Here is a 17,968-nt window from a genome sequence, read left to right as displayed (position 1 = left end):
TCCAAAGGCACACCGATTAATAGGCTAATTGGACATTGTCCCGTGATTAGGCTAGGGTTAAAAGGTGGGTTACACACACAAAACACTGGTGGAACACAGCAGGCCAGGCAGCATCTATAGGAAGAAGCACTGTCGACGTTTCGGGCCGAGACACTTCATCAGGATTAACCGAAAGAAGAGGTAGTAAGAGATTTGAAAGTAGGAGGGAGAGGGGGAAATCTGAAATGATAGGAGAAGCCAGGAGGGGGTGGGGTGAAGCTAAGAGCTGGAAAGGTGGTTGGCAAAAGGGATACAGAGCTGGAGAAGGGAAAATATCATGGGATGGGAGGCCTAGGGAGAAAGCAAGGGGTAGCAGAGCACCAGAGGGAGATGGAGAACAGGCAAAGAGTGATGGGCAGAGAGGAAAAAGGGGGGGAATACATAAATCAGGGATGGGGTAAGAAGGGGAGGAGGGGCATTAACGGAAGTTACAGAAATCAGTACTCATGCCATCAAGTTGGAGGCTACCCAGACGGAATATAAGGTGCTGTTCCTCCAACCTGAGTGTGGCTTCATCTTGACAGTAGAGGAGGCCATGGACAGACATATCAGAATGGGAATGGGACGTGGGTTGCTGGCAGCACAGCTCCAAGGGCCAGTTCCACTCTATCTCTAAATAGATCATGTGATATATGCAAGAAGAAAATCAAATAATAGTTGAGAGGATGGATGAAAAGGACAATGAAATGAGAAAAGTGAAAATAGAATTGCAAAAAATCCAAAAGTCTACACTCAGTATGTGAACCATATGCAATAGTAATAGGATAGGAAGAAGAGTTTAAGGACTAATACAGTCATCCAAGCATTTAGAAAAGAGAAACAGGTCAAATAGCCCTCAAATTTGGTTTGCTTTTTGATAAGACCATGGTAGGTTCAATTTTGGCCTCAATTCCACTTCCTTGTTCATTCCCCATCACCCTTGATCCTCCAATCATATCTCTCAGAATATATTTAATGATATAGCCTTCATAGTTCTCCAGAACAAATAATTCCAAATATCCATTTCATCTGAGAGAAATAATTGCTCACTTTCTCATAAATGCTCAGTGTGTTACTCTAACAATGTCTCCTGATTTTAGGTTCTCCCCATTAGGTCATATTTACCAACTTCAGCTGTTTATAATATTAAATGATTATTTGTCATTTTTCTAAACCAGTGTTTCCCAACCTTTTGTAGCCCAACACCTCCCTAAAGCACTTTCATACTTGCCAAAGCCCCCCTAAAGTGCATTCATACTTGCCAACACCCCTCTTAGGCACAATATACTTTCCAGCAGTTCCAGAGTGCAAAAAGATGTCTACCATATGCTAACATGAGAAAAATTATTCTGCTTTAAATTTTTTATTTGACTTTAAACCTAGCTTACACAGTATTTGTACATTGTACAACGGCTTCGATATCAATGCAATCCTTGAGCTCAATGGTTTTTAGCAAGAGTTGAAATATCTGGTTCAGGTTGTGGTTGCAAAAGCCTAAAGCCCCAATGTGTAACAATGTCTGAGCAATTTGTGGTTATATGGTTCACTATACTGAAGCCTCTTTCAACAAAGTAGAAGAATGGAAATGTAATGAAGAGCAAGAAAGACCAGGAAATTTTATATAACTGTGTAGCCACATACCACAAAAGCTGCCATTTTTTGAAAACCATTTCTTCTTCGTCATCATTGAGTTTCAATAATTTTTTCTTGCAAGCTCTCTTCCTGTTCTTGCACTTTGCAAAGAAAAGGGTTAACAACCCAGTCCAGAATTTCCAGGTCATTCAAATCCTTGAACCGATTCTGAAAATCCTTCTTCAGTGACTGCAGGTATAAGCAGTACTCTTACAAATCTTCATCTGTGCCATGCAGAGAAACTGTGAGAACATTCTTCTTGAATGTTTTGCTTATACATTTCCAATAAAAGTGGACACTACACTTTTTGCCAGGAATAAATTGAAATTCTCACCCTGTAGTTACATATTTAGAATGTTCATTTTCTCATACAGATCAGGTTGGTATGCAACATCTCCACAAAGATGTTCAACCTTGTTTCCCAAGCTCTTGTCAGCTTAGCAAAAATTCAACCAGTGTCAAAAAGATCAAAGAAACATTTTAACCAGCAGCCTTTTGACAACCAACGCACCACAGTATGAATAAGCAAGCTTTCAAACTCTTCATCGATATCTTGGCATAACTTGTGAAATACTGTGCTATTTTATGGATGAGCTTTAATTTTGTTGATGATGAAATGTCAGAGCAGACTCGATAGGCTGAATGACTTAATTCTGCTCCTATATGTTGTGGTCTTAATTCTCTGCGCATATCTGCAACTGATCTACATCCTGCTATATTCTTTGCGAGTCATCTATACTGTCTATAACACTACCAATCTTCGTATCATCTGCAAACTTACTAACACATTGATCTTATTTTCATCCAGGTCATTTTTATACATCACAAATTACAGAGGTCACAGTACAAATCCAGGCAAGCACTTTTAATCACACTCATCCGGCTAGAATAAGTCTGTTTAACAACCATCCTCTGATTTCTATGGACAAGCCAGTCCTGAATCCATATGGCCAACTCACCATGGAGCTCATGTATCCCATGAGGGACCTTGTCAAACATCTTACAGAAATCCACGCAGGCAACATACACAGCTCTACCTTCAAAAAAATCAGCCTCGTCACATCATCAAAAAATTCACATCAAGTTAGCAAGAAATGACTTGCCCCGCAAAAAAAGCTATGCTAGTTCTCCCTAGTTAGGCGATTGTATTCCAAATGCGCTCATAGAGCTTATCCCTCAGAATTTGTTCGAGCAACGTCCTTACCACTGACATGAGACTCACCAGTCTGTAGTTTTCAAGATTATCCCTAGTTCCCTTCTTGAACAATGGAACAAAATTAGCTAATTGCCAGTCCTCCAGGACCTCACCCGTACTTAGAAAGAACATAAAAATATTGGTCGACACCCCAGCACTCTCCATTTGCCTCTCTCAGTAACATTGGACAAGAAAGATTTAGCTTCCTGAATACTTTTGGGAGTATGGAGGTGCAACTTGTCAGGACGCTCTCAATGGTAAACCTATAAAACACAGCAAAGATGATGGGTGGGGGGGGCAGGGGGCTAATTCTTGCTTGCCTCAACCTTCTTAGGAAGTGGAGGCACTACTGTGCCTCCTTGTTTGGGGAGGTGATATTAAGGGACCAGGTGAAGTAATCTATGATGTGAACTCCCAGGAACCTGGTGTACTTAACTCTCTCTATAGAGGAGCCATATATTCACAAAATCATCAGCACCATTATGCAATTAAACATTATATTCAATAAAAGTTATTTTCTTGTTTCTTCAAATATTTATGTGATACAAGTAGTCTGAAGTTAAATGTGTGTTCATAATATTCTTCAAGCAGCCTTCATAACAAAAAAAATTCAGAGGAAGCAACAGTTTTGAAAAAAATTGTTGTCCAGTGTAACCTGCGGTATATCCCATCAGGCCTGTGAACTTACCCACCTTAACACTCTGAGTCCCAAAGTCCCAAGTGTATTAATCATCTCAACACTGATCTCTCTGTCCTCCCCATCCTTATCCTCGGTAAATACTTAATGTAAAGTACTCATTAAGGACCTCATCTATCTTTTGTATCTAAGCAAATATTCCCCCCTTTATCCCACCCTCTCCCTTGTTATCCTCTTGCTCCTAATGTATGTCAGAATCAGGTTTAATATCACTGGCATATGTTGAGAAATTTGTTAACTCTGCAGCAGAATTATAGTAAGTATATATGTATATTAAATAGTTAAATTAAAATTAGTAGTGCAGAAACAGAAATTTAAAAAGGTAGTGAAGTAGTGTTCATGGGTTCAATGTCTATTCTGAAATTGTATGGCAGAGGGGAAGAAGCTGTTCCTGAATCCCTAGTATGTGCCTTCAGGCTTCTGTACCTCCTTCCTGATGGCAATGATGAGAAAATGGCATGTCCTGGGTGGTGGGGATCCTTAACAACAGATGCCGCCTTTCTGAGGCTCCACTCTTTGAAGGTGGCTTGGATACCTCAGAGGTTAGTACCCATGATGGAGCTGATTAATTTTACAACTTTCAATGGCTTACTTCAATCCTGTGCAGAAGCCACCCCTACAACCCCACCCCCCATGCCTGACAATGATGCAGCCAGTCAGAATGCTCTCCACAGTACATCTGTAGAAGTTTGACTGTTTTAGGTGACAAACTAAACCTCCTCAAACTCCAGATGAAATACTGTAGTTGCACGCAACGTGCTACTAAAGAAACACACGGAGGCAGAGACAGCTGAACTCAGAATGCCTCTACTGATTCAAAATTGCGCGCTTAAATCTCCCCTCCCATGAGCCTCTGCGACCTGTGGGGCAGATGTGACATCAGACTGTCCCCGGAAGGTCCGCCCCGAGCGAGTAGTTCCAAACACACTACCGCGTATCTGCCCGCGGCTCCAGATGGCGGTTCGAGTCCTGCGTGTGCGGGCCTCCACACCACCCCCCCCCCCCCCGAAACATCCATCAGGGGAGTGGAGCCCCCTGTCTGTGTGGCTTGCCTGGGTGGCCGGCCTCGCCGGCGCAGTGCGGGTACCCTCACCGGTTGCTCAATGTCCAAGTGTGCCGGTTTGAGGCGGTCCACTGTAAAAGTCTCTCCCCGGCCACCCACCTCCACGACACACGTGGTTCCATTGTGCCATATCGTCTTGAAGGGTCCCTCATACGGCCGCTGTAGAGGTGACCTGTGTATGCCCCTGCGAATAAAACATACTCACAGTCTCGGAGGTCTTTAGGGGTGAAGGATGGCGTGGGACCATGCCTGGAGGTTGGGACCGGTGCCAGGGTCCCTACCTTGTCCCGCAGCCTCGTTAGCACCGCTGCTGGAGTTTCTTCTGAACCTCGGGCCTCTGGTACGAACTCGCCTGGGACTGTCAGGGGGGCGCCGTAACCAGCTCCGCCGAGGAGGTGTCCAGGTCCTCCTTGAGGGCTGTGTGGATGCCCAGTAGGACCCAGGGAAGCTCATCTGTCCAGTTGGGGCCCTTGAGGTGCGCTATCAGGGCCGACTTGAGATGCCGGTGAAATTGCTCTTCCAAACCGTTGGACTGGGGATGGTATGCTGTGGTGTGATGCAGCTGGGTGCCCAGGAGCTGCGCCAGTGCTGTCCACAAATCAGACATGAACTACGCCCCTCTGTCAGAGGTGATATCCGTTGGGAGGCCAAACCTGGCGATCCAGTTTGCAATGAGCGTCCTGGCGCAGGACTCAGTGGACGTGTCTGCAAGCGGTACGGCTTACAGCCATCTTGTGAACCTGTGTACCATGGTAAAGATATACCTGGTGCCCCGGGAGACTGACAGGGGGCCGACGATGTCCACATGGAACCTCCTATGCGTCGGCTGGAACTGCTGGAGGTCAGCCTTCACATGTCACTGGACTTTGGCGGTCTGGCAGTGTACGGAGCTCCTGGCCCAGTGTCCGACCTGTTTGCACAAACCATGCCAGACGAATCTGTCTGCTACCAGCTTGATGGACGCCCGGATGGACCAGGTCGTGCAGTGTGTAGAACATCCGGCACCTCCATGCTGCTGGTACCACGGGTCAGGGTTTGCTGGTAGACATGTCACACAGGAGTTGATCTGCTGCTGGACTGATGGAGACGTCCTCCAACTGGAGCCCTGAAACGCCGGTGCGGTAAGCCGGGATCTCGGTGTCCGACCGTTGTGCTTCCGCCAGTGCTGCGTAGTCTTTTCCTGAGGATGATATGCCTACTGAGTGGAGGCAGGGCTGAGACAGTGTGTCGGCGACGACGTTGTTCTTCCCTGCAATGTGGCGGATGTCCATGGTGAATTCTGAAATAAAGGACAGTGCGAAGGTGAGGGGCTTGTGGTCCGTATACACAGTGAACTCCCTTCCCTCGAGAAAGTACCAGAAATGCCGGACAGCCAGGTAGAGCGCTAGCAACTCTCTGTCGAAAGCGCTGTACTTCACCTCTGGTGGCTGTAGGTGCTGGCTGAAGAAAGCGAGTGGTTGCCACTGGTCCTCGACGAGGTGCTCCAGGACTCCGCCGAATGCAGTATCAGAAGCGTTCGACTGTGAGTGCTGTTGGGTACATCGACTCTCGGGTGCACTAGGAGGGCTGCCTTCACCAGCGCCTCCTTGGCCTGCTCGAACGCCACTGTGGACTCCGCGTCCCATGCCACTTCTTTGGCCTTGCCGGCCATCAGGCTGAACAAGGGTCTCATGATGCGTGCCGCCACCAGCACGAACCGATGATAAAAGTTGACCACCCCTATGAACTCCTACAGGCCTTTGACTGTGCTGGGCTTGGGGAACTGGCGGATGGCCTGGACCTTGTCCAGTAGGGGAACTGCACCATGTCGGTTGACTCTGTGGCCCAAGAAGTCGATCTCCGTCAGCCCGAACTGGCACTTTGCCAGATTGATTGCCAGTCCGTGGTCGCTCAGGCATTGGCAGAGCTGGCGCAGATGTGCCATGTGCTCTTGGTGCAAACTGCTGACCACTAGGATATCGTCCAAGTAAATGAAAACAAAATCCAGGCCGTGTCCCACTGTGACTGCATTCTTGAGACCGAAAGGCATCCTCAGGAATTCGAACAAGCCGAACGGGGTGATGAGGGCAGTCTTGGGCACGTCATCGGGTTGCACTGGCATCTGATAGCATCCCCTGACCAGGTCGATTTTCCAGAAGATGGTCGCTCCGTGCAGGTTCACCATGAAGTCCTGGATGTGGAGTACTAGGTATTTGTTGGCGGTTGTAGCGTCGTTGAGCCTTCTGTAGTCTCCGCAGGGCCTCTATCCTCCTGCGGACTTGGGCACCATATGCAGCGGGGATGCCCCCGGGCTGTCTGAGCGGCGTACGATCCCTAGCTCTTCCATCTCACGGAACTCCTCCTTGGCGAGGTGGAGCTTGTTGGGTGGGAGCCTGCGAGCTCGGGCGTGCAGTGGCGGTCCTTGCGTGGGGATGTGGTGCTGCACGCCATGCTTGGGGTCGGCCGTGGAGAACTGCGGGGTGACTATGGAGGGGAATTCCGCCAACACCCTGGCAAATTCGTTACCCGAGAGGGTCACGGAATCCAGGTGCAGGGCCGGTAGCTTGGCTTCTCTGAGCTGGAAAGTCTGGAACGTCTTAGCGTGGACCAAATGCCGGCCTTTTAGGTCGACCAGGAGGCAGTTGGCCCGTAGGAAATCTGCCCCTAGTAGTGGCTGTGACACCGCTGCCAACGTGAAAGTCCAAGTGAAATGGCTGGACCCGAAGTGCAGTGAGTATGTCCAAATATTGGTGCCATTTGCAGCGGTGAGTTCAGGGCCTGGGACCGCGTTACGAGTGTCCATGTTTGAGTGGGGGGGAGTACGCTGACTTCAGCCCCGGTGTCTACCAGGAAGCACCGAGTGTTGGTCCCAGAGGTACAGGCGGCTGTCTCGGTGGCCAGCCGTTGCAGCCATTAATGACGGCTGGCCCCGGCATTTCCCGGAAAAGCACATGGTGGATGGCAGCGGCGCACGCCTCAGCCCCATCTCTGGTGATAGAAACACCATTGTTCCGAACTTTCGTCTTTTTCCCCCGTGGGTCTCGACGGCTTCAGTTGCGGGGCCTGGGCTTTGGGGCGCGTGATCATGACTAGGCCAATGGAGACTGCTCCACATTGCTTGCTCTGCCAAATGACGTCTGCTTTAGCCGTAACCCTGTGTGGGTCGCTGAAATCCTCACTCACCAGGAGGAGGCGAATGTCCTCTGGTATTTGCTTGAGGAACAACTGTTCAAATAAAAGGCACGATTTATAGCCGTCCATGAGCGCCAGTGTATCATTCATGAGCTCGGATGGCGTGCAGTTGCCCAGGCCATCCATGTGTAGGAGCCACGCGGCCCGTTCGCGGTGGGAGAGTCCGAAGGTATGGATCAGGAGCGCCTTAAGCTTAGGAGCCACCTGTCCTCCGTTGGTGGCTGGCGTAGGAAGTCAATGATCCAGCCTGTCGTCTCCTGGTCGAGCGTGCTGACCACGTAGTAGTACCACGTGGTGTTGGCTGTACTGTCTCTGATATTGAACTGGGCCTCACCCTGCTTGAAGCAAACGTGGGGCTGAGTGGCCCAGAAAGTTGGGATCTTCAGAGAGACCGCACTGTGCGAGTTGCTCGAACTCATGGCTGGTCACTGAGTCGCCGACTCCAGATGCCGTCTGGAACGTCGGGGTCACCAATGAAGTCACGTGCAACGCGCTACTAAAGAAACACACGGAGGCAGAGACAGCTGAACTCTGAATGCCTTTACTGATTCAAAAATTGCGCGCTTAAATCTTCCCTCCCATGGGCCCCTGTGCCCGCAGGGCGGTCGTGATGTCAGACTGTCCCAGGAAGGTCCGCCCTGAGCGGGTAGCTCCAAACACGTTACCACATGTCTGCCCACAGCTCCCGATGGCGGTTCAAGTCCCGAGTGTGTGGGCCGCCACAATACAGCCATCGTCTTGCCTCCTTTATAGCTGCATCAATATGTTGAGACCAGGTTAGGTCCTCAGAGATACTGACACCCAGCAACAGGAAATTGCTCACTCTCTCCACTTCTGATTACCTTAGGAGGATTGGCTTGTGTTCATCTTACCCTTTATGAAGTCCACGATCAGCTCTTTGGTCTAACTTACGTTCAGTGCAATGTTGTTGCTTTAAACACCACTCAGCTAGTTTGTATGCTCTCTTGTCGCCATCTGAGATTCTACCAATTTAGCAGATTTATAGATGACATTTGAGCTATGCCTAGCCACACAGTCATGGGTGTAAAGAGAGGAGAGCAGTGTGCTAAGCACATTTCCCTGAGGTGTACCAGTATTGATTGTCAGCAAGGTGGAGACTTTATTGCCAATCTATTCAGATTGTGGTCTTCTGGTTAGGAAGTTGAGGATCCAGTTGCAAAGGGAGGCACGGAGGCTCATTTTTTGATCAGGACTGTAGGAATGATGGTGTTAAACACTGAGCTATAGTCAATAAACAGCATCCAGACATGGGTATTTATATTGTCCAGGTGATCCACGGCTGCAGCAGAGCCATTGAGATCGCATCCGCCAAAGACCCATTGTGGAGATAGGCAAATTGCAATGGGTCCAGGTCCTTGCTGAGAGAGGAGTTGATTCTTGAGGAGTGAGTTGTGTAGAATGCCTTTGGGATTCTGTTTAATCCTACTTGCCAAGATCTTTTCATAGCCCCTCCTGGCTTTCCTAATTCCCTTCTTGAGTTTTTTTTTGTGTGTTTATAACCCTCAAGGGTCTGATTCTAGCTTCCTAAACTTTTTTTCTTAATCTTTTTTATTGAGTTTCGAGTAGATAAACATAACAATGATAATAATACAAAGAGATCGGGATTACATTAACAACAGTTAACGTATACAGAAACAGACTCCAAGTAACATATGTAATCTACGCCTCCCAATCTCTTAGTAACCAAACATGAAAAAGATTTTTAAAAATCTCCCTAAACTAAAAAAAAACAAAATAAAAACAAAACAAAAGCTGGGCTGCCATGTTTCATCAGCTCAAATCATTATTTGTCATTAACTCGCTCCTCTATACACGAACGAAAAGTTATTGAGAAGGATTCGGAAAAGGTCAGCTTACATCATATGAAAATGTTGAATAAATGGCCTCCAAGTTTCTTCAAATTTAACTGAAGGGTCGATAGTGCCACTCCTAATTTTTTCCAAGTTTAAACATGCTATAGTTTGGGAAAACCATTGAAATGTAGTAGGGGGATTAGAATCTTTCCATTTAAATAAAATGGATCTTCTGGCTATTAATGTAATAAATGCAATCAAATGGCAAGCTGAAGGGGATAATTGACTAAAGTCCCTCACTGGTAATCCAAAAATTGCAGTGTTAGGATGAGGTTGTAAATCAATACGCAAAACTGCTGAAATAATATCAAAAATATCTTTCCAATATTTTTCCAAAAGAGGACAAGACCAAAACATGTGTGTCAAGGAAGCTACCTCAGACTTACATCTGTAACAGACAGGATTTATATGGCAATAAAAACTAGCTAACTTATCCTTGGACATATGGGCCCTATGAACCACCTTAAATTGTATCAAAGTGTGTCTAGCACACATTGAATAAGTGTTAACAAGTTGGAGAATTTTCTCCCATTTCTCTATAGGTAAAGATACCTGAAGTCCTCTTCCCCATTCATTCTTAATTTTATCAGATGTACCTAGACGTATTTTTGTAATCAGATCGTAAATAATTGTTATTAAACTCTTCTGATAGGGGTTTAAAACTAAGAATTTTCTGTAATTTCAGTATGATGTGATAGCGGAAAAGTAGGTAAAATAGAATTCAAAAATCTGTAAATATCTGAAAAAAATATGATCTGGGCAAATTATTAGACAACTGTTCAAAAGACATGAGAGAGTTATCCATGAATAAGTCGCGAAGACATGTTATTCCCTTCGTTTTCCATAAAAGAAAAGCTTGATCAATTCTGGATGGTTGGAAGAAAAAATTAGATATAACAGGACTTGATAGGATAAATTTATTCAATCAAAAAATTTACGAAATTGAAACCATATTCGTATTGTATGTTTAGTTATTGGATTTGTCATTTGTTTATTCAGTTTAGTAAGTGGAAAGGGAAGTGAGGCCCCTAAGATAGAAGCCAACGAGAACACCTGTACAGACTCGCGCTCGAGGTTCACCCCATTGTGGACATTGAATTTCATCGAGATCTTGTGTCCAGAACATTAAATATTGAATATTAATTGCCCAACAATAGAATCTTAAGTTCAGCATTGCCAAACCGCCATCTTTTATTGATTTCTGTAAATATTTCTTACTTAACCTAGGAATTTTATTCTGCCATATATATGAATAAATTTTAGAATCAATAATATCAAAAAAGGGATTTAGAAATGAAAATTGGTACCACCTGAAATAGATACAGAAATTTAGGTAAAATAATATATCTTAATAGCATTAATTCTACCAATCAACAATAAGGACAATGGGGACCATTTAGTAAGCAGTTGTTTAACATGATCAATATAGGGTAAAAAGTGAAATTTAAGTAGATCCTTATGCTTCTTAGTTATTTTAACACCCAAATATGTAATCAGTAACCAGTCTGAATGGTGATTGTCTATAGATTGGAACTTGTATATTTAATGGGAAAAGCTCACTCTTATTAAGATTCAATTTATAACCAGAAAAACTACTAAACTGGGCAAGTGGTGATATTATTACAGGGATGGAATTCTCTGGGTTAGAAGGTATAATAACGGGTCATCTGCATATAGTGATACCTTATGCATCCCATTCCCACGAATAATGCCAAATATATTGGGGATGAATCACGAAGAGCGATTGCCAAGGGCTCCCAGGCAATATCAAATAGTAAGGGACATGCTTCCTAAACTTTATATATATTTTTAAATTTGTATTCTTGACTAAATTCACCACCTCCCTTGACATCCAAGGTTCTCTTACTTTGCCATCCTTGTCATTCCTTCTGACTGGAACGTATCTGTCCTGTACTCTATGCAGTTGGTCTTTAAACAGCCTCCACATGTTGCATGTGGACTTGCCCAAAAACAGCTGTTTCAAATGAACTCTCCGTAGTTCCTGCCTAACGTTATTGTAACTTGACAGCTCTCCACCACCCACAGACCCTCGGGAAGTCCGCAGCTCCAAGAAACACCACTGCAGCCGTCCATGCCGAAAGCCTCACACCCGCACTTCGCCCTGTAGTTACCTGAAAAGGGAACACTTCCTCCGGTCGGACAAATCGACATACGGGGAAGGAAGCGGGCGCACGGCACTGTCGGACACACGGAGACGCACTCACCTACCCCTCAGCCGGCCACCGGCTTTGCCCCGCTCTGCCAGACTCCCCACCAACGCCGTCGCCATCACAAACTCTCATCTCCAAGGGCGACGTCTCGCGAGTACAGCGCTCTCACGGGAGGTCGCCCTTTTACCGCACCCAAGGGTGCCCTCGAGCCGCACGCGGCGGTGATCGCGAGGAAACCTGAAATCAGGGCACGGTGACTCAAACTATCGATTAAACCTCAAAAGAATAACTACCCAAAGCGAGGATTATTCATTTCACGTTGCTTTGTTTCACAAACTCCTCCTTAATCGCGAGGGATGGGAATGTAAATACTTCAAGCAGATAACAAGAAAATTGGACCCTGTCTGAGGCTGAAAATGGATCTCGCGCTTTCCCGACGTTTATGTCGAATAAACTCTTCTCGGGTTTCCAGCCGGGTGCAGGTATCAACGTTAACCTGAAATCGGTAGCTGTACCCGGCTGGAAGCCCGAGAAGAGTTTATCTGTCTGAGGCAGTGATGATATAGTCGCTCAGTTCCCCCCATGGAAGTGTCAAAATACTCCCAACCCCACCTCAGTCCGCCAGTACATCCACGTTCCTGTCCCCAGCTGTTCCCTGGAGAGACTGAGATGCTGGAAATCTGGATCAACGCAGACAAAACTAGAGTCCAGGAAATTAGTACGTCTGCTAATATTTATGGAGGAATACGAATACAGGTTTCAGGCTGAAACTGTTCTTTAGGACTGTCTTACTTTGAACTCCCTGTTCCTCCTGTATTCAGAATTGTTCAACAATTTCAAACAATCAGAAGCAGAATCAGATTTAACGCCACTGACTTATAAGACATGAAATTTGTTGTTTTGCAGAAGGAATCTATGCAAAGATATTAAAATTATTGTAAATTGCGAACAATTCCCTCTAAGTTGCGTGGGTGCATGGCTTCACAGCCATGAAGTAACTGAAATGCTCCAGCTCACATCGCCTTTGTTGCCGTGCTGCTAGAATTTTCTTTTATATGATGTTAATATAATTTTGAAATTAGGCTAATATAATTTAGAAATCTATGTTAATAGTGAAATACCCTATAATTAATTGTGTTAATACATATAATCCATAGATTTTCTAAATAATATATACCACAAACATTACTTTGAAAAATTGTAGACCTTCAACATATTTACATTGTCAGTGTTTGAAGTTACAGCACTGTTACAAATTGTAACAATAAACAGAATGGAAGTTGGTAGCTCATTGTTAATAAATCACCAGCCCGCTGAATGCCAATGCTGTCTAATCAAAACGTTTTACTTTTGCCATTGTGCCTGTCTGCTGTTAGGACTGCCTGACACCGTTTACTTATGTTGTGATTTGTGTTTGTTTAATGTGCATATTTCAAAAAAAATTAATGAGCTGCATAATTTTCAGGCCATGTAAAAATTTCCTGCCCAGACCAATGGTTGATATGTGCAGCTGTAAAAAAAAAATTAGAGGGTACATTGGTTGAAAAAGTAAATAAATAAATGGTGACAAAAAAGACTAAGGAGGCTGTGTTTGTGGGTTCATGGATTATTCAGAAATTTGATGCTGGAAGGGAAGGAACTGTTTCTAAATCATTGAGTGTGGATCTATATTCTTGCCATTGGTAGTAGCAAGAAGAAGGCATGTTCCAGATGGTGATGGTTGCTGTGTTCTTGCTTTCTTTATCATTGCTTCAGTGTTGGCTCCTGGATAAATCCTCAGAACGAACCCTTACCAAATTCTCCCACTATACATATTTTCTATTGGTATTCTAAATTTCCATAATCCACAATGGATTTCTTTTAAATTTCAGGTGACTATTCGTCTTATTCTGCCTTCACTTGACCAATCATTTCTTTCTTTGCTTGTACTATTATCACCCTTTTTCACCATGTACCATTTCTTTGCAATTTAAATCCTTCCAGATGTTTCCTTTAACTCTCGTTCTTTTTCTACATTTCAGACAGAATTTTTTTCTGGCAGACTTTAAGAAATATCATCAATTCTGTTTCATTTTGTGTAGGCACTGACCGGAGTGTTTTCTGCTTATATTTTCCCATCCCAAACACCTGCAGTACTTTAGTATTACTGTATATATATTGAAGAAGGTTGCTCTCATTGTTTGAATGTCAGGTCCTTGCAGATTAACCGCCACTCTCCTTGTAAAGAAAGATTGAAGTAAGTGGACAGAGAAGAGACTTGTATGGAGTATAAGTACTAGTGTGGACGAAATGGCTGTTCTTTGCAGTTTCAATGAGTCCTTGTTCCGGCACAGAGACATGCATCAAAGCCTATAACTTTAAACATACCTTTTTAAACATAGTTGTGACATTTAATTACGGGATTAGAGCAGCATTGTTTGGTTTCTTTAGGCAAGTAGAGTTAACTTTTCCAAACTTTGTCTAGGTATTCATTTGTATAGTGGAGAATCATAGCACATAGAACAGTACAGGAAAGGAACAGGCCCTCTGGCCCACAATGTATGTGCCGAACCTAAATACTGAATCAAACTAAATTGCTTCTTCCTGTGCATGATCCATATTCCTATATTCCCTGAATATTCATGTTTTTACCTAACAGCTTCTTAAATACCACTATCATATCTGCTTCCCCCACTACCCCAACAGCATACTCCAGGCACCTACCATATTCTCTATTAAAAAAACTTGCCGCCTCTCACCTTAAGTGTTATTTCCTCTAGTACTTGACATTTCTAGCCTGGGCAAAATATTTTGACTGGCTATCCTATCTATATCTGCAATAATTGTATTAATTTCTATCATAAGTCCTCTCAACCTCTAACTCTATAGAGAAAGCAATCCAAGTTTATCCAACTTTTCTTCACCGCTTACCTTCTAATCCTGGTAGACCTCTTCTATACACTTTCCAGAACCTCCATATCCCTACTGTTCAAAGTTCAAAGTAAATTCATTATCAAAGTATGTATACCATATACAACCTTGAACCACGAAACAAAAAAGACAATAGAATCCACAAAAAACCCCACAAATGTTAGTTTGTTCCTCCCTCTCGCAATCCAGCTGAACTCCACTCCAGAAATGGTGCACTGAGGCCATAGCTGCATTCTCGAGAGTCCAATTCACCAAATCCTTCAGATGACTGCAAAAATGCCAGATCGTTCAGACAGCTCAAAAGTACACCTATTACAATGGTAGATAACCAGAATTCCATACAATATTTCCAAGTCAATTCTTATCATTGTTTTATAGAGCTACAACTCTGGCTTACTCTTATGTTCGATGTCTTGACCAATGAGTCTTGGGGCTGTATATGGTGACATATATACTTTGGTAATAAGTTTTCTTTGAACTTTGAACATACCATAGGCATACTGTAATTTATAGCTTCAGTTAAATGAAAAGTTATTGAAATGTCATTGTAAAAGCTTGATGTTATTTCATCCAGTTACAAATTATCTTGTACTCTGATAGCTGGGGAATTAGGGTAATATTAAGTGTAACCATTTGCATAGGAGATGCCCAGTTTCGAGACCAGTAGAACTGCTGCTTCACGGCTTCAGACATCCAGTTTCAATCCTGACCTCCAGTTCTGTCTGTGTAGAGTTTGTAAGTTCTCTCCGTGGCTACAGGGCTTTCTGCTTGGTGTTCCAGTTTCCTCCCATATTCTAAAGTTGTTTGCTAGTAAGTTAATTTCCCACTGTAATTTGCTGCTCATGTGTCGATGAATGGTAAAGTTTGGGCCAAATTGATGGATAGGTGAGAGAAATTTTTAAGAAATGGGATTAGTATAGGGTTAATGGAAATATATACTTAATGATTAATGTGTATTTGGTCATTGAACATTTGCCCAGTCTCCATGCTCTGTGACTTTATCGGCTAAGATATAATAAGGGTTCTGGAGTATAACTGTTTGAAGTATTACTTGTTTAATTTTCAGTACTCAGTAGTACAATAAAATTGGACCTTTTTATAAAAGGGTCATGGTGAAAGATGAGCTGCTTCTCTGGAAGTATTCCAATTATAATTTCTGGCATTAGAACTTACTAGTTTCAGCACAACAGGTATTCATTCAATGGAGAAGAGAGTCTGACTGTATCAGGACAATCACTCTACGTAATTCTCATTCAACATATTGGAAACTCATCCACACTCTTAAAAAGAACTTCAAATGTAAACATTCTTGTGCATGCATGCTTCAAAATCTAACCTGTTTCTGATCTCAAGGATGCCAATGAATAAGATGTGTTCAGAGTTTTTAAAGAAAACATTGCCCCCTTTTCAACCTTTTAAGTCTTTCTCATATTACTCCTTCAACACATTAACACTCAAAACACACTGCAAATGGTGGTTTCACTTACTGTATGGCATTGTACAACTAAGTTTTACAAAACTGAAAACCTTCCAAATTTACTTCCATATTCTACAAAGAAGCATAACAATATTGTCAATGACCATTCACATGAACTATTAATAATGGATTAATGGCTGTTGAGATAGCGAGGTAATTTATCATATACATAGAACACTAGAGTGGTTATGCCAGGGACTAACACTTTAAAAGAAAAAAAAGTAAATCCAATGCTGCAAGAGAAACTGAACTAGTTACAGAGGTTTCCTTAAAATTTCTTGTCTGGTTTGGGATATAGTTATACTCCTGCACTTCTGGCTGAACATCTGCTGATTAACAATCTTTGAGAGATAATATTTTGATTTTAAATATTAATTTGTGAGTTACTCAGGTTGTCAGTTTTCAATAGATAGACCTCTAAATCACTTTTAATAATTCACTATCTTCATTTCATATGATGCTTTTATGTGCATGATTTAACTAATTAATAATTTAATTCAACTAATGATGCTTAGGAGAATGGCTTCCAGATCAAAGACAAGGGTATCTGAGGCAATGAAATTTATTGCTGACTGTGTACATACCATTTGAAATGAACTATCCCAGTTTTGTTTATCTTTTTCAACTCTTGGCCCAGTTTACAATGAACCACAAAGTACAGCAAGAACCTGAATCTGTGTAGTCGTGCAAAAATAAAAAAAATTATCTCAATCATAGAATCATAGATTGATTAGAACACAAACAAAATCCATTTTACACACATTGTCCTTTCTGACTCTTTACCAATTTCACCCCCCGCCCCTGTACCTTCTCTGTAGCTTCACAGTTCATTTATCCTGTTCCAATGGGCAGTGCAATCCAATTCCAGCCATGTACTAGTAAAAAAAAGTTTCTACTCATATCATTTTTAATTCTGTTTCCCTATATTTTCTACCTGTGATCTCTACACTAGGACTGCTCCACCAGCAGGAACAATTTCCCACTATCCATCCTATCGCTATTTTATCAGCTTCTATCCCATCTCCTCTCAGCTTTTTTTTTTCTCTAAATAGTTGCAGACTCTTGAGTAGACCAAATAACTGTAGTCTCTCATCCTAGGAATCATTCTTGTAAATCTTTTCTGGCCCTCTCTAATGTCTTCAAATCCTTCCTATAATGAGAGATCCAGAATTGAACACAGTACTCAAGTTTAATGAACATTTTTAAAAAAAGGAATAAACAGACATCTGTAAGTTTGACGCATGGCAAAATGTAAATATCTATGAGCAGGTAAGGAATTTTGTTTCATGATTTGTCTCTTCCACGATTTAAAAAGTGACACTCCTGTGTGAGGACAGAAATGTGCAGTCACCTTGTGCGTGCCAGTTGTGGGGTGGATCAAAAACTTTGCTCTGTGTACTCATCAGAGCAGACAGCATCTGTAGAATGGGAAACAGTGAACATTTTGGGTTGGGGGCTTTTCATCAGAAAAGTTAACATGATTTTTCTCTCTGCAGATGCTGCTTAATCTCATGTGCAATTTCCTTGCAGACTACAGCTGGTATTTTTCCGATCAGAATCAGGTTTAATATCACCAGCATATGATGTGAAATTTGTTATCTTTGTGGCAGCAGTACAATGCAATACATGACAATAGAGCAAAGAGAAAACTCTTATTACAGTAAGAATATATATAATAGTTAAATAAGCAGGGTAAAATTGGAAATAAAAATGTAGTGTTTTGTGGGTTCAATGTCCATTCTGAAATTGGATGACAGAGG

At 43.1% G+C, this 17,968-nt stretch overlaps 1 protein-coding gene across 1 annotated transcript in view; it reads right to left on the bottom strand.

Moving 5' to 3' along the window:
- The window catches only part of ccdc24 (coiled-coil domain containing 24), a 103,934-nt gene extending 91,989 nt beyond the window's left edge, over positions 1-11,945 (bottom strand). Inside the window, exon 1 of the mRNA XM_073062909.1 lies at positions 11,876-11,945. Coding sequence (XP_072919010.1) covers positions 11,876-11,940 — 65 coding nt within the window. The 5' untranslated portion in view covers positions 11,941-11,945. The remainder of the gene's footprint in view (positions 1-11,875) is intronic.
- Positions 11,946-17,968: the final 6,023 nt, after the last annotated feature.

Source organism: Hemitrygon akajei, chromosome 12, assembly GCF_048418815.1.
Source record: "Hemitrygon akajei chromosome 12, sHemAka1.3, whole genome shotgun sequence".
Classification (NCBI taxonomy): Eukaryota; Metazoa; Chordata; class Chondrichthyes; order Myliobatiformes; family Dasyatidae; genus Hemitrygon; species Hemitrygon akajei.
The sequence above is the reverse complement of the archived record's forward strand: the minus strand, read 5'-3'. Positions and strand labels throughout refer to the sequence as shown.